The 23,874-nt window shown below is 42.8% G+C and overlaps 1 protein-coding gene across 1 annotated transcript in view; it reads right to left on the reverse strand.

Moving 5' to 3' along the window:
* PLXNC1 (plexin C1) overlaps positions 1-23,874 on the reverse strand; it is a 143,897-nt gene that overhangs the window by 70,565 nt on the left and 49,458 nt on the right. Inside the window, exons 6-10 of the mRNA XM_082739261.1 lie at positions 18,766-18,880; positions 10,930-11,083; positions 7,587-7,674; positions 5,404-5,506; positions 4,956-5,057 (exon numbers count right to left, since the gene is read on the reverse strand). Of these exons, the coding sequence (XP_082595387.1) occupies positions 4,956-5,057; positions 5,404-5,506; positions 7,587-7,674; positions 10,930-11,083; positions 18,766-18,880 (562 nt within the window). The remainder of the gene's footprint in view (positions 1-4,955; positions 5,058-5,403; positions 5,507-7,586; positions 7,675-10,929; positions 11,084-18,765; positions 18,881-23,874) is intronic.

Consider the following 23,874-nt stretch of genomic DNA (forward strand, 5'->3'; position numbering starts at 1 on the left):
GAGCAGGAGACATGGCTTTGTAGGGCGCGTTTCCACCCGACCGAGATAAGCAGACAGCGAAGAGTAGCAAATATTAGAACAACATCATATCATAGACCTTCACAACCTTTCCGTGAGAACAGGAAAGGGAGAGCAGCCAGCGCTTCTCTCAGCAGGTGGAAGACTGTTAAGAAAAGGAAGAGAAGTGAGTGCAGGGTCCCCGGGGCCAACCCCCTGGGAGAGACTGGCTTCCACAGCTGAAAACACTTCTCAGCCAAAGGGCAAACATAGGGTTTGGAGTTCACTTCCCTGTTGTGGTGATGTTTTTCCTTAAGGCAGGCCGCTCCCCGATACATGACCATATTTGTAGCTCGGGTAAAGGGACTAGGGATAGGTACCTGGACCAGCATGATGGCAGGAGGCCCAACCCGAGCCGGAACCAGGAATCCTGTCTCCTAAGTGCCACGTCCTTGGATGAGCCAATTCCCAGCTTAAAAGATAAATGTCTCTTGAGTAGCATTCTGCAGCTGTTGGAGGACAAAAGCCAGGCTCCTCGGCCTGGTGTGGAAGGCCCCACAGATGCCGGCTACTGGGTCATGTCAGCCCTGTGTCCCTGGATTTCCTGCACCCATCTCTGGTCAGACTGAATTACTTGGGGTCTCCCAGCCACCAGGTATGGATGCCCTGGAATTTTCTGGTGACCCATTATGCTTTTGCTAACACTAGCCACTCTGCTGAGAACACTCAGTCCTCTGTCTCCATGTGTTTCGTCCCTCAACGGTTGGCTGAAGTTCCATCTCTGTCCATCAATCCATCTGTCCATCAAAACCTTCACCAACCACGCTGATTCAGTGCCGTCAGCTGCCAGGCACTGGGCATCAATAAATAGGAACAACTGAGCCAAGGCTGTGGGCACAGCCAGGCTCTCTGAGTTGGCATACTTTCTGGTGCTTCTCCTATGCTAATATTTTTATTTTATATTCTTTCTTATGTACTCATGTACAAGATTCGTGAGCCTGATGGCAAGACATGTGCTGGATTCGTTTGTGCCCTCCTCATTACAGCTACGAAGCTCGATATAATGGCATCAACCAGATGCTCAAAACGACACCTGTAGGAAGCGTCAACTCTAGCTCAGCGTCATGAAGCCAAAGAGCATGTCTGCACTGTTGCCATCTCTTGTCTCCAGCGCCCGGCCCACGGGAAGCACTCGGTACAGGGGTGACGCAGAAAGATGTATGGAGGGAGAGCTCTCAGTGGCTTCTCTGCTAGGAAGAGCGTTCAGTACTTCAATCAAGGCTAACACAGGACCCAGACTGGAAATGTGGGGTTACACATCCCCAGGATAACAAAAGACAGTCGTATATGTCAGAGCAGGAGAAATCCCTCCTGTGACCAATACTACACCATTCCTTATGATCCTAAATTGGGATTCTGCCCTGAGCTATATATTTAAAGGAAACATTCCAGTATCAACAAAATACCTTTCTCCAGACTAAGAAGGGTCATTTGCATAGCAGCCCTCGAGATGGGCCTGGGCTCCCAGTTGTGTTCAGCCTCGCTCTGCCCTCTTGGTAACCCAGCCAGTTCTTTTAACAGCCCAGTGTCAAAGGTCAAAAGGCACAGGAAGACACTAATATAGAAGAAATTTTAAAAGTCATTGCCTGGATTACCACTCAGCAATAAAAAAGGAACACACGATTGATCTGTAAAAGAACTTGGATGAATTTCCAGAGAATTATGTTGAGTTAAAAAGGCCAATCCCAAAAGGGCATGTCAGGATGATTCCATTTATACAGCCTCCTTGAAATTACAAAATTATAGAAATGGAGTACAGATTAGTAGACATGAGGGGCTAGAAATGGGGAGTGAGAGGGAGGAGGAAAGGGGGTATGATGATAGAGCTGTTCTGTATTTGACTGTTATCCCTGTCAATTTCTTGGTTGTGATATTGTGTGATAGTTTTGCAAGATGTTACAACTGATGGAAACTGGGCAAAAGATATGGAAGATTTCTCTGTATTATTTTCTTAAAAGTACATGTAATCTATAATTACCTCAAAATAAAATTTAACTTTTTCCCGAACAGTCTTGAAAAAGACAAATAAAGTTGAAGGACTCACACTTTGTGATTTCAAAACTTATTACAAAGCTACAGTAATGAAAACAGTGTGAGAGGGGTATAAAGACAGACATATAGACCAGCAGAACAGAACAGATGGCCCAGAAGTAAAACCTTGCATATCTGATGAAATGATTTTTGATAAGGGTGCCAAGAGCGTTAAATGGGAAAAAGCCAGTCTTTCAACAAGTGGTGTTGGGAAAACTGGATATCTACCTGGAAAAGAATGAAGTTGGATCCTTACTCTATGCCATATATGAAAATTAACTAAAAATGGACCAAAGATCTAAAGTAAGAATTAAAACTTTAAGACTCTTAGAAGAAAACATGGGCAAAAAGCTTCATGACATTGGATTTGGCAATGATTGGATAGGACACCAAAAGCATGGGCAACAAAATTAAAAATAAATAAATAAAACTGGACTTCATCAAAATTAAGAACTTCTGTGCATCGGAGTCTACAATCCACAGAATGAAAGGGCAACCTATAGAATGGGAGAAAACATTTTCAAATCATGTATCTGATAAAGGGTTGATATCCAGAATATATAAAGAACTCAACAACAACAAAACAACCTGATTGAAAAATGGGCAAAGAACTTGAACAGACATTTCTCCAAGAAGAAACACAAATGGCCAATAAGCACATGAAAAGATGCTCAGTATCTCTAACCTTTAGGGAAAATGACTCAAATCTACAATGAAATACCACCTTAATACCCACTTAGAATGGTGACCATTAAAAACAACCACAAAAATCACAAGAGTTAGAAGGATGTGGAGAAACTGGAATGCTTGTACACTGTTGGTGGGAATGTAACATGGAAGAACACCATGAAAAATAGCACGGCATTCCCCCCAAAATTAAAAATAGGATTGCCATACAATTTGGCAAGTCCCCTTTTGGATATATTCCCTAAATAATCAAAACAGGGTTTTCAAGAGGTATCTGTACACCCATGTTTATAGTAGCATTATTTACAATTGCCAAAAAGTAGAAGCAACCCAAGTGTCCATCCACAGATGAATGGATAAACAAAATGTACTATATGCACAGAGTGGAATGTTTTTTGACCTTCAAGAGGGAAGAAATCGTGTTCCATGCTAATAATATGGATGAACCTTGAGGGCATTATGTTAAATGAAGTAAGTCAACAAAAGGACAGTTCCTATATGACTCCCCTTAGATGAAGTACCTAGTGTCATCAAATTCATAGAGACAGGAAGTAGAATGGTGGTTGCCAGGGACTGGCGGGGGGCAGGGTGGGGGGAGAGAAAATGGGAAGTTATTTTTTAATGGGTACAAAGTTTCAGTTTTGCAAGGTGAAATCTGTTCTGGAGAGGGAATGTGGCGATGGTTCCCCAACAGGGTGCGTGTCCTTAAAACCACTAACTGTATACTTAGAAGTGGCAAAGATGGTAAATTGTTAGGTGTGTCTTGCTAAAACTGAAGGAAACAATTAAAACAGCAACAACTCTTTTAAGAAGCCACTGCATTCTTGGGGCGCCTGGGTGGCTCAGTGGTTTGGGCTGCTGCCTTTGGCTCGGGTCATGATCTCAGGGTCCTGGGATCGAGCCCCGCATCGGGCTCCCTGCTCTGCAGGAAGCCTGCTTCCCTCTCTCTCTCTCTCTCTCTCTCTCTCTCTGCCTGCCTCTCTGCCTACTTGTGATCTCTGTCTGTCAAATAAATAAATAAAATCTTTAAAAAAAAAAAAAAAAGCCACTGCATTCTTGATCCAAATACCTGTCATTCTGTCTTAGTTCTATGAGCTAATGGGAAGAGAAGAGTAGTAGCCCACCACTTAATAAAACCTCAAAGACTTCAAATCTGGAGAGACTGGCACACCAAGGCTTTCTAATGCCTTTAATTAACTTCGTAATCCATTTTGATTCACAGTCCCTCTGCCTGGTAGTTATTCACCGGAAGTTATTATCAACTTTTCAGTAGCGATGAAAAATGTGCTACTTATCTACTATATTGGCACTTGACCTTAAATAACAGCAAATGGATAAATCAAAGCCATAGATTAGTCATGAAATAGAAAACAAAGTCTTTTTTTTTTTTTTTTTTAGAAAAAGAAATGTCGTGTTTTAATTTGTCTGCCCCTGCTAAACCTCCAGATTCATAAGAGCAAGAACCTATCCTTTTCTGTTTGTCACCACCTAGTACATGCTCAATTAACTCCTGTCGGCTCAGTGAAGTCAGCCACTGGGCACAACCACTAGAACGTTCACATTGTCCTATCCTTACTTTTCAGACATGTCTGCTGGTTGAACTTGGTGATTTGCAAGAATTTCCAAGAAATCCATGGAATTTCCAAGAAAATTTGATGGAAAATATTTTTCCATGAAGAAAATTTTTGGGGAAAAGTGTATGTCATAAGAAACAACTCTTTGTTTTGACACAATTAACTATGGGTCACGTCACCTCTGCAAAGTAAAGAGAGGCAATCTGAAGGAAGTTAGTTGGTATATTTTGCATAGACTCCCTTCACCCCAATAACCCCCAGGAAAGTCACCACAATGTGTCGAACTGAAATCCCCTCAGTACTGTGCACTCTCTGCTTCCTTCTAACTCCCCCAGAGTGAGCTGCCAAGTCACCTTGAAGATTTTACTCCTACTGGAACGATATCATTTTTCATAATTACAGAATTTTAATTTCTTTTATGTGAGTGCACAGCCTTTGATGTATTGAGCCAATTAAGTGAAACTTGGTTAAAAATCGAAGGTAAAAAAGGGAATTTTGGTGGAAAGTAAAACAGGGCATTTTCAAAAGGAGCTCAAAGTGGGAGGAGTTGGTATTGTCATTCAAAAGGGGAATTTTTTCCATTAGGAGTCCCAAACCGGGTCTGACCTGCAAGCCGGAATGGGTCCTATTACTCCTATTCTCCGTGAATCTTCCTCCTCCTGCTGTCTCGGGTGGTGTCCGCTTCTCCACAGTGACTGGACAGTGCTCCTGGAATGAAGAATAGCCCTTCAACACCCAAACAGATGGGACACTTACAGTTTGAAACAAACATGAAAGACAGACTGGGACTGGGGGGTCACAAACATTTATTTGTTTTTTTTTTAAAGATTTTATTTATTTGACAGAGATCACAAGTAGGCAGAGAGCCAGACAGAGAGAGAGAGAGGGAAGCAGGCTCCCTACTGAGCAGAGAGCCTGATGCAGGGCTTGAGCCCAGGACCCTGAGATCATGACCTGAACCGAAGGCAGAGGCCTAACTCACTGAGCCACCCAGGTGCCCCACAAACATTTATTTTTTGGTTAAACCTTGTAACACCAAAAAATGGTACTTTACCTGGCTTCGCTTGTAATCAGAAGGGTCACAAGCTGTGAAGGGATGGATACACTTCCTCTCACTTTTACACCAAGCACAGCCAGTTCCAATACACACTGGACACCTGGCAACACAGAAAACCAACTTAATTCCTGCATTTTTAGGAAAATGTCCATAACCTAGAAAATCCCTCTATGATGCGGGGTGCGAGCATTTAAAAAACGGGGGGACCCCAAATCCTGGACAGACTGATGACCCCCCCCCCCCACCCCTGGGGAGAGAGGACGGTCCTCTGAGGCTAGGCTACAGCACTGACTTCGTGCCCGCTCTGGGCAGCCCCCGGGGCTGATGGACTGTCATCACACCTGCAGGGCTGTCGCTATGGAAACCGGAAGCTCGGGATCACCTGCTGCGCTGGTAGATAACAAGAACCCACAGGCTCTGTTTCTGATTCTGGTTCTGCTGTTTGTCCACCCTCAGGTAAGTTCCCCTCTGGAGACCGACCTCCCCGTCTGCACCCTGAGATCAGCACGCCCTCACTCGCTGGAGTGGAGACACCCCTCAACTGCCCAGAAGATGCGAGACCGTGTAAGTATCGCCTGGCAAGTAAAGGGAAGGGGGTGTCAGAATTTGATTTTAGTCAAATTAAGGAAGAACTGCATCTACTACTCATCAAATAACCTATCACGTGGGGATTAACAGCAGAGGACCTGAGAAGCTCGTCATAGGAAAATCAGAGTTGAAGGAACAATAGAAACAGAAACTGAGGTTGGTCTGGAAACACAGCTGCAGGAGGTCAACCGGGACTGCAGGACAGCCAGTGCAGGGAGAGGGGACACACTTCGTATTTTAAGGTCTTCAAAAAAAAAAAAAAAAAAAGAAAGCCAAAGTGTTCTGTGACTCTGATCTAGAGAAATGGCCACTTCGATGGGAGAAGGAAACACAGGCTCCCTGAAGTGTGTATGCAGCCACCTAAGTGTGCTCGAAGCAGGCTTGTGATCTGCATTCCCATCACGGCCCCTCAGGAGTGGGTCCTGTACTGAGCCCCTTCCTAAGAGAAGTAGGTGCTCAAGGACAGAGCACCCTCCCCCTCTCGGGGGACGGCGGGTCTGAGCAGCTGGTTCTTAATGACCTAGCTGTGGGCCGGGGGCCAGTTACCTCCTTCCTCCTGGCCTCTACACGGGGGAAGGGGTACCTGCTTTCTGTTTCAGCTCTCACTGAGCCATCAAACTCTTTGTAACTCTCCCCCCATTTTTCCCATTTTCACAGACTTCTGAGGCTTTCTGTTCCAAGCCTGGCTTCTTCCCCCTCCCCAAATGCAACCAGTTTATTAGAAATAACCGAACTTGATCCCTCCTTAAGAGTGCCACAGTGGTGAAAATGGGGTCCCGGCACTCCTGTTCGGCTAGCAGTAGAGAGGCCCTCCGACTCTGTTTTGAGCCTGAACTCATCCCCCCCGCCCCCCAGCCACAGTGGTTCTCAGGCCAGGCCAAAAGAAACTCGCATTCGATACCCACAGAGTCGGTCAATCAAACGACTGAATGAACTATAGAATCACTAATAATACAGCTTCCTGTTGTTTCCATGGGAACCTCCAACCCATCTTTCAACTGGAAAATCAGGAATCTGAGAAACACATTTCCTCCCTGTCTTCTCTCTGCTTTAGAAGCAAGGAGTGAGGTGTGGCCCTACCTCAGGGGGGGTACGTAGCCCAACACGGCCAAAGGTGGTATGAAAAGTTGGCGGTGGGGGGTGGGAATGAACACGGTCTTTCGATGAAAGAGATTTCATCTGGTCCTCCTCCTTGATGACTTCCCTTGGCTCATGCTCCCACCCTCTCCCTTGACTCAAGTTCCCAAAGCCGTCCTTCAGATCAGGGGAGAACACTGTGGCCCCCCTCCCACCATGCCCCTCCCTGGACTCACTCCAAGGCACCTCTTGGTCTGAGGAAAACGTATTTCCCTGTTGGTAGGATCACTTACGCCCAGTTTTTCTCCTCAGCTGCTTCACCTTCCTTATTAGGGCTTGAACCAGACAGGTGATGAGCTCAGCGGCCCCCCTATCTCCCATTAGGCCATGCTCCAAAAGGCACTGTAGAAAGTTCTACCCCACAAAAGAGTTCTTTACGGAGGAGATGGAGGCGTAAAGCAAATAAATAAATTAAAACCAATGAGAGAATATTTAAATTTCAAATAAAATCTTACTCTCTTAATGATGAGCAGTTGGTAAAGTTGAATCTTTTTGATAAACGCCAAGAACCGACGGAGAATGTCACGTTGACAACCAAAACATCTGGAGCAAAGGGGAAAAAAATGTCATTTACGGTGGAGTCCCGCTATCGTCAAGCAAAGCTGTAAATGCAAAAAATAAATATTTTTGCCTCCTTTGCATAGAGGGTGGGGCTGTGCCAGCTGCTTGCCAGCATTTCAATCAGTATGTGGTTCCTTCCCGTGGGCCATTCACATCAGGCAGCCAAAGTGCACAGCACAAGCCTCCAAACAGACCCGGGCCCACCTCGCGTTCCAAGCCTCCCATGGATAATCACTAGGAAAAAGCCATTTTACAGCCCATTTACATCTCATCCTCTCCCCGGGATCACTATCTCAGCTTGTAATTGGCCACAGCATAAGAATAAAACAAGTCACCGAGCAAGAACTGCCTAGAACATGCTAACCAGAATGTTAGAGACGAAAATCCTGTAGCTTCAGCAACATCCACACTACCAATATTTGCCCAACAGACTCGAAGTGTGCCTCCCATGGGCCGGCTTCCATGAGCCTCTTAGAGTCAACTGTTGCCAAATCTATGATAGAAAGTTCTCTTATTTGCTTTGGAAAACATACTCACTGGGTAGAAGCCCCTCAAAAAAATAAAGTAACAAGAAAGATAAAAACCGTGCTCAATCAGCATTGGAGAAATGTCATAGATCATGTATGTCCTTAACTTCTATATTGTATCCAAGGCGACTCCCCAACACTGTGGTGTGTCAGAATCACTTGAGAAACAGATAAAAACAGATCCCAGGGCCATGCTCCTTGATATCCTGACGTAACACATGTCGAGAGCCTCTGGGACTCTGTGGTGGGGCATGTTCCCCCATGACGTGACTGTGTACAGGCGGGGCTGGGTGTCACAGCCCAGAGTGGCCCCCTCAAAGCCCACCGTGTCCAGGAACCAGTGCTCCTCTGTGAGTTTTTCACCGACATCCGGTTGGTAGGATACTGTCTTCCTTTTCTGAGTTAATGAAGACAGAGGACGAGCCTTTGAAAATAAAAGCCTTCACTTGGCCAAATAAGAAGTTGGCGTAAGTTGGTTGGCACTCCTTACTTTTCTTCGTGAACTTTTATTAGCGTGTGATTCCCAAAGTCTGAAAGCCCTTACCTTCAGACACTTCTCTACAGCAGTAGAGTTCATTCTGGAAGTCAGGATGCCACACACAATTCTGTCCACATAACGTGGTTATGTGGGAAAGGATAACCCCCGGCTGCAAAGACCCAGAGGTCTGAGGGCTGGAGTGACCTCCCGGCAAGAGTATTGGCACAGCCACTTGTAAATGTCGGTAGAATGGACATACAGACAGGAAGCATGGAAAGACTCCCAGGGAAAACACATTTCAGTGGAATCTACAAGGTTCAGTGATGAACACCAGGAAAAGTTGCACTTTTCTTCATGTCAGCTGTGCACAAAACACTACTGGGAAATATCCCAAGGAAACGTATATATTTGATCTCTGCTCTGGTAGGATTTACAGTGATTCTATGAGAGATTAAATGGCTTAGGTGGAAAAACCCAACAATGACAGGACGGACACTCAAGGAAACAGCCTATGAGTGATCTGAGTTCCACGTAGCACCTGCCTACCAAGATGGGGGTGCCTGTGGGGCCTGTGAGGGGTGCCCGAGCAGCCTGGACTGTTATGAAGGAAGTGACTCTTCCTCCAATGTTTCAGAGCAGAAGGGCAACAGGATTTGATGAAAGGGTTGAGGGCACAGACAGGGCGTTGGCAATGACCATGGGCTGGGTGAGTACAGGAGGTGGGACTGGAGTGAGTTTGCTGGCTGAGAATATGCAAGGCATTCCAAGAAAAAGGCAGGCAGAGGTCAGGTGCAATGGAGAGAAGCTGTAAATGCAACCAAAGAGCTTTACAAGGTGATTGCAAATACTTGAGAAACAGATTTTATATATGCGTTATAATGACCACATTTAACTAGAAGCATATCACAAAGGCTGCATAGTATAAACAAAGAAAAATGGAGAACTGGAATCATTTTCCAAGCTATCTGATCCCAAACAGTCACCAAGAGCCCAGAGGCTGAGAGGCATTTTTTAAAGCTTGGGGCTCTGGTCTGGTGCACTAAATTCCCTTCAGAGAGATTTGGGATTAACTGAGTAATACCAGCTCTCACCCCAAAACTCCATTCCATCATGATCTTGTCCCATGTTAGGAGGCCTGTACCAAAGATGTGACCCTACTTCTCGTCTTTCTTGCCCACGGAGATTCCCGAGTGTGTCCACAATAACTCCTAGCTATCTCTGGAATCTGTCCACTTCTCTCCATCCCTATCTGTCTTGGCACCCGCTTTCACGGTCCCCCCCACCGGGATCACCCCAACGGCTTTTCTTCTATCTGATTTTTCACAGCTCACTCCTTTCCTCTTCTAGACATCCTCCACCTGTGGCCACATTCATTCATTCATTCATTCATTCAACAAAAATTTATTGATTGTAAATGGCTCTTTACACCAGACACTGTGCCTTCTTTGGTGTCTATTTTCTATCATTCTGCTTTCCATCTGTCCCTACCCCATTTGCCTGAACCACATAGAACCTCTTTTGGCTCTTTTGGCTTTTCTCTCTTATTAGCCATCATAATAGTTGATCTCTGCCTGGAACACTCTTCTCCCTTTTCTGCGGCTCCCCTCTGTTCATCCTCCATTTCTTCATTCCGTCAGCCACCGCCCAGGTTCAGTTAGGTGCCCCTTCCCTCCACCTCCCACGGTTCTCTGTGCATTCACACAACCGCATTGTAACAAGTCGTCTGCTTGTCTCCACCTCCAGCTGTCTTTCGGTCACCATATCCCCAGCACCTAGCACAGTGCCCGGGCCATAGTAGATACTCGAAAAATACTTCCTTTCTGAATGGGTACAATGATGTTAAGGTGATAGAATATTAGCTGTCCTATTTTCTCATCTTGTCCAGGGTGTTCCCAGCTTTTCTGATCTCTGAATTACCTGAGCCCTTTGGGTAGGGTCAGCCCAATGGTCTCTAGCTTTACCCCCTGGGTGTCTCCAGCACCCCCTTCTGCTGTCATCCTCCACTCACACGGAAGAGGGGGATGCTGGAGTCCTAGGAGGAGGGAGAGCCAAGGGGAACAGCCAAGGGGAGGGGGGAGGTAGAGCGGGAGGTAGGCAAAGACTGAGTCTATGGGGGAGGGAGGCTAGACACTCTCCCTCCCATTCAACTTGCTTCCTGGGCCATCTGTGCTCAGGAGGTTCTCTTGCTTTCTTCACTTACAAACAAAAAAAACCAGCCAAAAGTCCACCTACCTTTGTAGGTCGCTCTCGTGGGAATGCTGCAGGTGCAGGGCTTGCTTGGTGGACTTTTACCCCTACAGAGCTGCCTGCCCGTGTCCGCGCTCTTCACCGCGCACTCCCACTCCGCGCGCCTGGGAGGGGAGCTTCCCACCACAGTCACTGTAGTCTGTGTGGGGAAGAAGAAGATTCAGGAACCACGTTGTTGTTTTCATACCCTCTCCATCCATCCTCGAGCCTTACATGAACTCACCCTCTGACATGCCAGACAAGGAGAACTTCTCAGACCGGAGATGTAAAGAAAGAGAGGTTTCACCCACTATTTGCTTTGCCCTTCTGTGAATCTCATATTCCTATTCTCGGACCGTTTTTTCTGCTCTGTGTGTATTTTTCTTATCAGTTTTCAAGAGCGCTCTGTAGAGATAGTAATCCTTATCTGTCCATATTTCTGACATGTTTTCTCCTAATCTCTTTGTCTTGCAACTTGTACATGTGGTTATCTTTTACCCCACACGACGTTTTTATGGTATCATGTTTTTGTCTTGGTTTTAAAGTTATTCCCAAACTTTAGCTTATAGAAAAGTATAAAATTGTTCCACCATCTTTGTTTTTTTTTTTTTTTAAACTTCTATCTATAACCTATCTGGAAGGTATTTTTATGTATAGTATGAGATAAGAGTCCATCTTTACTTTTATCCAGATGGTTAATCAGTTATGTCATAACCACTTACTTAAAAAATACCCTCCTTTTCTCACTGACCTGAAATACTGCTTTTGTCATATATTAAATTACCATGTATCTAGAATCTATTTCTGAATTCTGCTCTGTTCCAATTATCTATTGATTTACTTCTATCCCAATGTCAAGCTTTTACTACTGTGATTTTAAATATATTTAACATCTGAAAAGGCAAATCTCTATCGTTATTTTTGTAATTTTCTTAGCATCTCGTAGACATTGCTCTTCCATATAAATTTTAAGATTATCTTACCCAAACTGGGTGGGGAGACAATGAATTTAATTGGAATTGTATTAAGTATATGCATCAGTTTTAGGAGATCTTATATATTTGTGATATTAAGTATTCCCATCCAAACACGTGATTTTTTTTTTTTTTTCATTTATTTCTGTTTGGGCCAGGGTTTATTTAAGAAGTTGGACCTTGATTTCCTGGGTGCTAAAATACATTTTTCATTTCTTTATTTCTTACCAGTACTGTTATTAGATTATAGTTAAGGAAGGAGACCTATGAAATCTATTTAAAATTAAGGATTCATTTGCGGGCAAACATACAATCAGAGTTTTGGGGTGGGAGGCTATATGTATGTGTGTGTACACAGATGGACACAAAGAGAAAACTTTGAAATTTCCCCTAAAGCAACTTCTTCCCAAAAGGAATTACCTAAACAAACTAGGCAGCCAGTGCTCATGTTGAAAGAGGAAAGTTATCCCACCACAAAAAAGTAATGCGGTGTGATGGGATAGAGATGTTAATGTTACAGTGGTAATTGTATGGCAATAGATCAATGTATCAAACTAACCCATTGTACATCTTAAATTTACACAATGTTAGGTGATTGCATTTCAGTTAAAAAAAAAAAAAGAAAATGAAGGTCAGGGGAAAAAAAGGAAATTCAAGGAATTAATACACCAGTGGTAGACTCCTTTGGCAGCAGGTGCATGAAAGGGATCTGGTGGGAAGGTGGGCTAAGCATTAGAAAGATGGGAGCAGGAGAGTGGTAACTTGCCACCTATGACGAAGGGCCATAGCCCCAGACACCCTGGGAGGTGTTCATCTTTTGTTATACCTCTGACTTTCACCTGGACTTTCCAAATGGCCAGCTTCAAACTCTGCTGTCTCTTGTCCTCAAATAAGCTTGCTACATCTAATCTAGTCCTGGGGTCAGCACCATCTTTCCATTTTCAAGACACTCTGTTTCTCAGCCGTAAAAACTTGCCAGAGAAGGAAAGTTCTTATAATCCAGCCTTAACTAGACTGAAACCCAACCATCTCTAGCAGACTAGAGCATAACAACGAAACGAAACCCAGACTACTCCCACTAGCTCACCTCCAATAAATGGCTGAGCTCTCATTCATGCTGCTTCCTTCGACCCAGATGCACACACATCTCAACACATGATCATATATTATCCTGTATGCATACAGGCCTTAAATTTATTTCATTACTCAAATGCTACAACAACAGAATCAGAAATTCTTGTGAAATCAAATTTTCCATATTTCCTTCCAATTCTCACATAGCTTTTACGTAACCATAATCATTGCATTTATTGGTTCCCTATTTATCAATCCCTTAACACACGCCAAGGGCGGTGCAAGGTGTTAAGTGCTTTAGTGAACAAAATAGCTGTGGTTCCTGCCCTCGAAGAGCTTATAGTCTAGCAGAAACATGGGGATGTCACCTTTCAGAAACTGGATGGCCATCTGGTGTGAAGAGATCTCTAAGATGGGATAGAAGCCTGGGCTAGGATGGTACAGTAGAGAAGGAAAGAACTGACAGATTCAGGATACTCTTTAGCAGTAGCATGGGGCAGGACGAGAAGTAGAGCCTGTGGATATGGAGGATCTGGGTAAGGAAAGCAGATGGAAAGAAGTACCGTGTACTGAGATGTGACACACCAAGGGAGAGGCAGACTTTGGGTGGAAAATGCAAGATTTCAATTGTGTTTGCCTGTAGTTCAAGATAGTTGTGTAATAATCAAGAGATAGGTCAAGTTAGATATGGGCCTGGAACTCAGAGGAGCAATCTGGGCTAGAGATAAAGGAGACAATGAACACAGAGACGAGATATGAAGACGAGGGAGTGGATAAAATGGTCTTTAGAGAAAGTAGAGAGCTAACCACAGGAAGAGTGCAAACGGGGTCTAAAACAACTCCAGTATTTAGAGTCAAGGAGAGATGAAGCCAGCAAGGGAGGCTGCGGCATGGCCAGAGAGAAGGAAGAGAGCATGGACAAGGTGTGCCAAGGGAGCGAGGGCAATGGGAGAGGTTTCAAGAACACAGCCAACAGATGAAGTAAGAGGAGGGTTTACAGTGTCTGCTGGAATGGCTACAAGGAGTTCGCTAGTGATCTCAGCAAGAACAGTTACAGGGAACTCTGGAGCAGAAGCCAGGTTGGAGCTGACCTGAAAATAGCAAGTTTTTTCAAGTGCAGTGGAAGGAGAGGGTAGCCAGGGACCTGAAGGTATTTTTTGTGTGAGTGTGGGTTCCAGGCAAGTAGGGATAAAAAGCTGACACCTGGCTTAATAAACCTGACTTGGGAATCCTTATCAGGTTGACAGCTCCTTCCCCAACTAAGCTGGATAGAGAGGGAATGAAGACACAAAGAGTCAAATGAAATAGAGAGTTTGAATGTCAATTAGCTGGTAATTCCCCCAGAGCCAGAGAGCTTGCTGCACAACATTCTAGCAGGTTGGCAGACCTTATTTTACTTAACCATTCTGCTTATTGCCAAACAATGTGGTTATTTCCAGGTTTCTCAGTCTACAAAACTACCGAAATGGCATCTGCATGCTTACATTTTTGCTTCTTTCAAGTTACTTCTTCAGAATTTAAAGCCTGGAATTAGTGTTTCAAATAAAATGAATATACTTATGACTTTTGAAACAGAACAGCAAATTGCTCTCCAAAAAGGCTGTACTAATTGGCATTGCCAATGCCAGATGTTAGCATATCTTATCACTTTAATTTGTATTTATTAGATAGCTAGTGAAGTTGAACATATTCCCCTAACTATGTCTAACTCTTTAAACCTCCTCTTGTGAGAATGTAAGCTTTTGTCCACTCTTTGGTGTTTATCTTTTTAATTTCTCCTGGATTTAATATCTTGCAATGAATATCTTGCCTGCTGCAAATGTTTTCCTGAATTGTGCTTTAGTTATCTTTCTTGTTATATATTTTGAAATGACAAGTATATGAATGTTTTCCCTTTGTTAATGCATACTACATTGCTTCAGAGCTAAGGAAATTATACTTCCAATTATCTGATGCCCATTTCTATTTTCTGTTTTTTAGGGTTAGCTTTTTCTATGAATTTCTTAATTAGCTTAAATTTTTATATTTAATGTAAAATACGAATTGTTATCTTTTCATATTGTAAGTCTGTTATCTTAGCCTCTTTTAGGAAATAATTCTTTTGTTCCTTCTTAGTTTATGATATCTGATCTTACAATTTTTACATTTATTTCTGAGCTTTGTAGCCTATTCCCACGATCTATATTCCTACTTTTAAACAGAATCATGGGTTGAGTTATTGTTGCTATCTACAAGTTTATAATTGTATGGAAATGGTCTAGCTTAAATACATTTCTGTTTTTCCAAAATACATTTTGGATATTCTTGACCAGTTCTTAGTACTCCAGCTGAAATTTATATTACTTTTAAGAAAAAGTCTAATTCCAATCTTCACTGGGATGACATGAAATCTAGAAAATAGGTTGAGGAAAAAAATGACATTTTTATGATAGCTTACTGCCCAGATACGTAGTATGTGTCTGGATGTATTCAAGATGTTTTTTCCTAACTTCCAAGAAAATACTTTGTGTGTTTTTGCTTTTATTTTTATTTATGCTTTTTTTTTTATTGGTAAGGTTTTTCTATCGTGAATTATAAACAGCTGCAATAGACCACTGCCCCACTAATTACCATTAGAAAGAACGTTTAAGGCAAGCTATTGCGTAGCCCAAATTTCTGTTTTTGGTAGCTGTCTTCAACATGTATCTTCCAGTGAAAGTGATTTTAAAATATAAGGTATACACCTCACCCTTTAAGTTCATGCCTGAGTATTTTGGTTATTGTCGATGAATGGGATCTTTTATTAATTGACCTTAACTCCTTTACCTCACTTGATGTTATTGATATTTGAATGTTTGTTGAACATTTAGCACTTTTATTTTAATTAGAGTAATTTTAAAAGCTAATATATTTAGATTTGGAAGATATACAACCACTTCAGATGAGCAAATAGGGATACTTTTTAATCTATTCCTTTCCCATAACTATATCTTACTTGTCTCTTGTGTTACTGCACCAAACACAACTTTAAAAATAATGCTCGTTGCATTAGTGATGGTGGAAGTCCTTGTTTTCAATCCGATTTGTAAAAGAATGTTTTTGGTATTTCTGCCTTAAGAGTCCTGTTGTTTGTAGGAGATACTTCTATTTCTGTCTTTTCTGTTTTTATTAGTATTAGCCATTTTCACTGATTGTTACAATCTCTTTATAGGTAAACAAATGATTTTGCATAATGCAAAAATGGGATGTCACACATCCTTTTTGTGTTTGTGTATGTGAGAATTTCATTTTTCTTTTTTTTTTTTTTCCTACTTGTCTCAGCCTTCCCTCTCACCACATCATCAGTCCCGCCATCAGGAGAGCCCATTTTTACGACCTAGTAAGAATTCGTTCATATTTTTTCTTCATGCGCAAATAATTATATAGAGACATAAACATATACAGTAGATCATGCTATATCAATAGCATATCATATATGCTATATATATCAATAGCATATATTGAGTTTTTGATCAATACAAGATCATGCTACACATACTTTTCTGCATCTTGCTGTTTTTGCTCAACAAAACCTCACGAAATCCCTCCAAGCCAACTGGAATTGCTCCAATTATTTCTTGTTAATGCCGATTCTGTAATGAGGATGAGGATATACAATCTTCTAATTGATTTGTGTAAAGAGATGATGCTTCTTGGAAGCAGAGGCTCTGCATTATATCAGGGTCTTTCTGGACTCAGAAAGCTACTAGAATGTTACTAGGCATATGATGGGCAGGTAGCCAACACTCTTTGACCCAAGCTATAGACAGCCATCTCTGTAGATCAGGATCCGGTATTACTTAAATCAACAAAGATCTGGAACTTTAGGGTAAGTCACAGATGACCACAAGAGTAGGAAATATTTTCAGACAATATGACTAAGCGATGGCATCACATGTCTTATCAATGTTATTAAAATAATCAGTCCAAAGTTGGTTTCAAAGATGAACTTTACTCAGATTACTAAATTCTTATCTCCTTTACCTTGAGAGCAATGGTAGCTGGAGAGCAAGGTAATGGTTGTGTGGGAAGCTTCTACAGGGATTTGGGTAAACCACAGTGGGATTTGGGTAGAGAAGAAAGCACTAGTGGTTGTCTGGGTGGTAAATATTTTTTGCAATGTTCCAAACTAGATAGAAATGGTGATTAATTTATACCAGCGAGTCCAAAGATTGGTAAGCAAATTGCGTAAGCAGCATCTTTCATACAATAAACAAGCTACTTTCTCTTACTACCCTGAGCTGAAGTAGCACCCTTAAAATTTTCAAAATGATTTTTAAAAAATCTTGCATAATCTTAACCATTTATCAGAGCCCTGGGTGTATTCAAACATCATTTTTTTAAAAAAACCATTCTCTATCAGAACCAAAGTTAGCTATTTTTAAGACTGATAAGAGAAAAATTTGACCACACCTATGCTGAGATACCTAAGCATCTTCTTCACACAATTTTTTCAGTCTGACTCAGGGCTGGTGGAGTTTTGGATGAAGGCTTTGAAAGTTCTTTTTTCACAGCCTCCCCCCCCCAACCCCAACCTGCCGGAAGACAATAGAAAGTGGTAACAGCCAAATAACTTTAAATCCGTAAGTTCTGATCAGTTATGACTTGAAAGCTTTATTCTTTTATTATTTATCACTCATTAAATGCTCTGGCTCTCCTTTATTAAATGTTAAATCATCTTAAGTGGTATGGTTCTTGCTATTTGAAATGGCAAAGTGTACGGGAAAAGAGAAAGTGGCCCATTTCCTTGTTAATGTGGCATTCAAATAAAACAGAGCAAGCTCAACAGACAGGTCAACTGGCTGCTGATGGGGATTCTGTACAATTATTCATAATACAAGAACTATAATTAGGGAGAAAATGTCTCCTTACAGCACTGCTGAAATTACAAGGCAGGAATTCCATATTCCCATAGGGCATGGACCGTGCGTGAATGAGATGTTTGAATCATATGCTTCTCATTGCGTCCTTTCTCTTGGCCAGTGACAGGGCGGAGGGACTGCCAATGGTGGTATGGCCATAACAAGAGCCCACTGGATTTCCAAGGGACCACATTTGTAATATTCACTGGCCATGGTGGTTTCTTGCCCTCTCTCCCAGTACTGCTTAAAGCCATATATATAAGACAGTTACTAGGAGAAGCCTGCATGCATTAGGGGAAGGGCCATAAAATAACATTCTACCCTTAAGTCACATTTAAGTAATCTTTTTTTTTTTTAAAGATTTTATTTATTTATTTGTCAGAGAAAGAGAGCGAGAGAGCGAGCGAGCACAGGCAGAGTGGCAGGCAGAGTCAGAGGGAGAGGCAGGCTCCCTGTGGAGCAAGGAGCCCAATGTGGGACTCGATCCCAGGACCCTGGGATCATGACCTGAGCCGAAGGCAGCTGCTTAACCAACTGAGCCACCCAGGCGTCCCTTAAGTAATCTTTTTGACCATGAATCTGCACTTTCTTCTTCTTCTTTTTTTAAACAATACATTTTTCTACTACATTAATAGTTCTTTTTTTTTCTTTAAATTCAATGAATGAGGGTAGTCTTCAGCTCTACAAGACAACAGACTCCATGAGGGCAGCTCACCATCTGTCTGTTCTCTGCTATTTCTCTAGCATCTCGCCCAGAGTACGGCATCTACAGGCATTCAGTTATTAGTAACTAAATGAATGGACTCTTCTAACTAAGGTTCTTTAATGCTAGAAGATAATTCACACACAGAAGGAAGTTAGCATCAATTGTGCAAAATGAGACAACAGAGACAAATTATAATCTTTCCTCTTACCTTATCTTTACTGCTTCGGAACAGGTTAATTTGAGGGCACTTTTTAGCTCCCGACGAAATATCCAGCCAGTTTTCAGGGTTCTCTGGGTGTACACAATCTTCTTTAAAAGTACACCTATCCAAAAAAGGAAAAGGCAACAAAACAGCAACCCCACACATGCATTAGTTAAAATATCTCATACTTGGCTTCAGTACAGAACGGCAGGCTCTGTGCAGAGGGTTATTGATTTTGAGCGAGAATGGGAACGTGATGCTAAAACCATGAAAAGCAATGGGACCAGAACAGAGCATTTTTTCCATCATGTCTACAAGCAGAAAACCAATGCAGAAAACACGCTGAACTTTGGCTCCTGTGGCCTCTCTCGGGATGACATCATTAAACACACCCAAAGCACATCCTCTCGTGGATTCTAAAATTAAAGAGCTCCCTTCAAGAAAAACCCGGGTGCAAAGGACAAGTCCAAGAAATGGTTTACATATTATATAAATTTTAGGTCTGGGGCTCATTCCCAGAATATCAACCTACTGTGGGAATCTTTCTGTTATTAAGACACTAATAAGGCCATCTTGTGCTTTGTAGTCTGAGAATTAAATATAAATATTTCGAGGGCAGAGTCTTCCCCAAGAATGTGATAAGCCATTCTATAACCATCTGCTACAAAGCATTTATTTAGACAGACACCCAATTATATCGAAAGATATGGAAACAACACTTTCCAGGGCCACTTTCCCAAGTCTGGCAGCGCAGAGGATGTCCCAAATAAATCTTAAGCTGTGGTTGGGGCCAAGTCCTCTAATAAACATGACCAGGAGCTAAGGGGGGGTAGGGTGGGGTGCACTCTTTTGCTGGCTGTCTCAGCCACTCTAGGTCACTCACTTGGGAGCTCCTGCCTCACCAGAAAGGCCAGCAACCTGACAAAAAGAAGGAACAGCAAGGGCTGTGTTATGCTCAAAAGCCTTGAACTCCACAACTATTCCATTGGATAATATCAAGAGACCAGAACATCCTTGTTATCTATGCCTCCTCAAGTCCTGAGGTTAAAATGGAGGGGTTGAGGAGACCCAGCAACCGTGAGTTTGAAAAGAAATGGAAAATTCATGAATCACAAGATCGAAAAGCAGCCAAGTGATGAAGGCATTCATCTGTCCCTCCAAGGGTCGGAGAGGGGCGGGATGTGGTCATGTGGTCCCTGAAAGGGCATCAGACTTCATAAGCATTTTACTTCCTCTTCTTCCTCTCCTCTCCTTTTTCAATTTGTACAAATGTAGGCCCCGTGGCTTCATCTCTGAGCTCTGTGCTCATTTGAATATGACAAAAATAGAACAGGAAGCCGGTGAGTTTCATTAAGCATCATCCTCGGGCACAGTACTTTGAGCAAGGGTTGGGGAACCCTGTCTGCTGGGAGCACATCTGCGTCCAAACTCCCCTACGTCTGTGTGGGCTCCTTCTCCAATGTCCTGACCATGGGGATTTTCATCAGCACTTTTCCAAAGCCATCAATTCATCCGACCCTTGATGGCTAGCTCGTCCGTCACGGACATTAAGTTCAAATTAAACGGCCTGTCGGTATCAGGGAGCATTTGCCACCGAGGGATAAGTGCGGCTGGATTGAAAAACAGGATGACGGAGCTGGTTTCTTATTCTATATTGGAAAGGGGTTATGACTGTCAAAAGTCCCAGCCTCTCCTGGGCACTCTGGTTTGTCTAACTCTGTCTGTTTGAAAACAAAACAACAAAAAGCCAGTTCTGGGGAGACTGGAGTACAAATATTGTCGTGGGCTCTTAATGCTGCCTGGAAGTCAAGGCCTAAGGCTGCCAAAAAAACAAGTGTAAGATATTTCATACAAATAGTGCTGTACTGTGCCAATTTGTAGGCAGAACACAGTACTGCCACTGACTTTTCACCACCCCCCCTTGCTGAACTCCTATAGCATTTCTTGTTGGAACTATACATTTTGGTATTTAATCATATGCTGTGTTGAATTACAACTTAACTGTTTCATATGTCGCAGTCATCTTCCCCCCACCCCCAAGTAAGCACTAAGCTCCTCAAAGGAAGGGAGAATGACTTTAAGATTTCTTCTACAAATCCCTCAGGGTCTGGCAGCACGATATGCAAATACTGGGATCTCAATAAATATTTCTGAATGGACAGATGAAATATGAAATCTCTATAGGTCCTTTCTGTGCATGCTTTTTCTTTCCAAAATTTTCTTCTAATTTATGTCAGACTCTTCCTTATGACAAAGAGACTGTTTTTAATAGAAGCTCAAAGGTCCAATCTGGGGCCAGAGAGGAAAAGATTAGGAGTTTCCAGTTTATCTTTTGGGGGGGAAAAAAAGAAAAAATACATAGCCAACCTTTTACTTCCCATTTTGTACAAGGTAGAAACAAAATCTAACCATGTTAAGCAATTAACCTAAATTTCTTGCTTCTAAAACACCTCTGAAATTTCTAAACTCCCATTACTTGCTTCTCACCAGTAAAAATAATAAATTTTTTAAAATGAAATAGCAAACCGTGACACCAAGAATGTACAACCAGATGGTCAACCAACAACAACATCTTATTACTTCTCCAATATTGCAGATTATAAAACCTTCATGACAGCATGTTACCCACACATTCACATTTCTTCAGGAGCGGGAGATCTTATAGCCCCCACATCTGAATAAAATAAAAGCAGTTATTTTGAAATTATCCCCTCCTATGTGTCACAAAAGCAATGGTCAGGTGGTGTAGACACTTAAACCTTTGCCCAAATGAAATTAAAACCTCGCAGTCAGACACAGCTCTCCGTGAGGCTGATCCTCAGTGACGTGCTCTCAGGTAGGCTGATCTCTTAAGTGGCTTCATTTCAATTTCTTCAGGCGACAGATAAGGGGACAATGGGATTTGGATTAGACTGGGCATGGCAGGCAAATGACACATTTGCTTCTCTTCCTCTGTGTTACCGCTCAGGCCCCATCCTCTACTGAGGGTTTCCCGGAAGCCCTTAGACTCCCAGTCACTGTTTTCTTTTTCCAGTCCTTATTTCCATCTGATCTCATGCCTACACCATAAAGCCAATACGTAGACATTCGCCTGTTTGCAAATCAGGAAACACTGAAGAACACAAAACAAAATTAAACCCAAACCAAAAATTTTTTAAAAACAGAAAACCATTTTCCTTAGGTGAAAAACACAGTATGTGGAACCACCTTAGTGAAAAAAAACTAGTTAAGAAGGCTTAGTCTGATGAGTTTCTATGAAATCTGCTGTAAAGCTTCATCTATTCAAAACAATAACAGAGGGGTGCCTGGGTGTTTCCGTTGTTAATCCTCTGCCTTTGGCTCAGGTCATGATCCCAGGGTCCTGGGATGGAGCCCTGCATCAGGCTCTCTGCTCAGCCAGAAGCCTGCTTCTCCCTCTCCCACCCTTCTGCTTATGTTCTTCCCTCTCTCGCTGTGTCTCTCTCTGTCAAATAAGTGAATAAAAACTTTGAAAAAGGGACGCCTGGGTGGCTCAGTTGGTTAAGCAGCTGCCTTCGGCTCAGGTCATGATCCCAGGGTCCTGGGATCGAGTCCCACATCAGGTTCCTTGCTCGGCAGGGAGCCTGCTTCTCCCTCTGCCTCTGCCTGCCTCTCTGTCTGCCTGTGCTCGCTCGTTCTCTCTCCCTCTGTCTCTGACAAATAAATAAATAAAATCTTAAAAAAAAAAAAACTTTGAAAAAAAAACCCACAAGAAACAAACAAAAACAAAACAAAACAATAACAGACTTTGACGTTGCCCACTCAACTATATGAGTGCATGGATCACCCCCTCCGTCTCCCCCCAACTCATGACAAAACTATGTTCAAAACCCATCCAGGCTTCAACTCTTGAACAGAAAGGTCCCAGGCACTTGTTTCTAGGTTTGCTGCTCAGAATCCAGAAAGTACTTTTAAAGTACGGGTTTGCTTCCCGAGTTCGTGGAAATCTGTCTGAACTCAAATATCAGTGAGAAACATGCCCAGCAAGCACCTATGAGGAGGGAACCCTGTCCTATCCCAGGCACTGGCCCGCATGCTTACAGGCGGCACTCCCACATTAGTCCTCCCAACCACCTCCTTCTTAAGGCATGAAATAGAGGCTTGGAGAAGTGAGATAACGTGCCAACGTCACACAGCCACAAGCGACAGAAATCTGCCTACAGAGCCACCCACTTGGTCACCCATCTGCGTGGCCTCCTATGAACCTTAACTACCCACTTAAGGTGTGAAAGGGTAAAGACATTCAGGGTGCCTGCTGGCTTCCTGGGGCCCCAGTAGGAGTGGGGGAGGGTGGGGCTACGCCAGGATGAGCACCCCGGGGACTGACATTAGAGAAAGTCAGGCAGAGTCTCGAGGTTGAAAGGACAGCAAGGACTTGAGGGGGATGGGGGGGATTCTGAGAGGCCTCTGATTTTCATCTATCCCTAGCCCTGAACACATCCATCTACAGGTTAAAATCCCAGGAGTCCCCCAATTTACAAACCTATTGTGCCCCCCCCATTTTGCTTGTTACCCACCTGTCTGTAATATGGACTACATCTTTCTCCCCACAGAAATAATGTTATAAACAGTGATTAGGTCCCCGGTTTAGCCCACAAAACCTATTTATCCATAATGTAACTTCAAGGCTGTACATTTGCAATAAAGAGTAGCAGGAAACAATGTGACTGTGGCCATTTGCATCCTATAACAGTTTTTTCCTACCTTACGGATTTGTATTTTTGCTCAGCTGGTAGTCTGGGAACACTGCCCAGCTGGATCGACTTTTAAATTTATTACTACACTATTATATTTATACATTATTTCTGGTTTTTTAATGGGTAGGATTTAAATTATTAATTGTCTTCATGCCAACATAAAGAACAGGGAGACCCACTTCTGAAAAAAAGAAAAAAAAGACCTAAAGTTCCCAGGCAGATAAAATGGCTGTGGGCTAGGGAACCTTGGAATCTGACTCTATCAGGCCAGAAAATCTCTCTCTCTTTTTTCTCATTCAGTGAGAGGCTATTGGTCCTTAGCTACCAAGGTAAATGTCACATACACGACTGCTGGTAAAAACTTGTAAAATAATATAAAAATAAATGGAAGGCTACTTTT

This window comes from Mustela nivalis (genome assembly GCF_964662115.1).
Source record: "Mustela nivalis genome assembly, chromosome: 7".
Classification (NCBI taxonomy): domain Eukaryota; kingdom Metazoa; phylum Chordata; class Mammalia; order Carnivora; family Mustelidae; genus Mustela; species Mustela nivalis.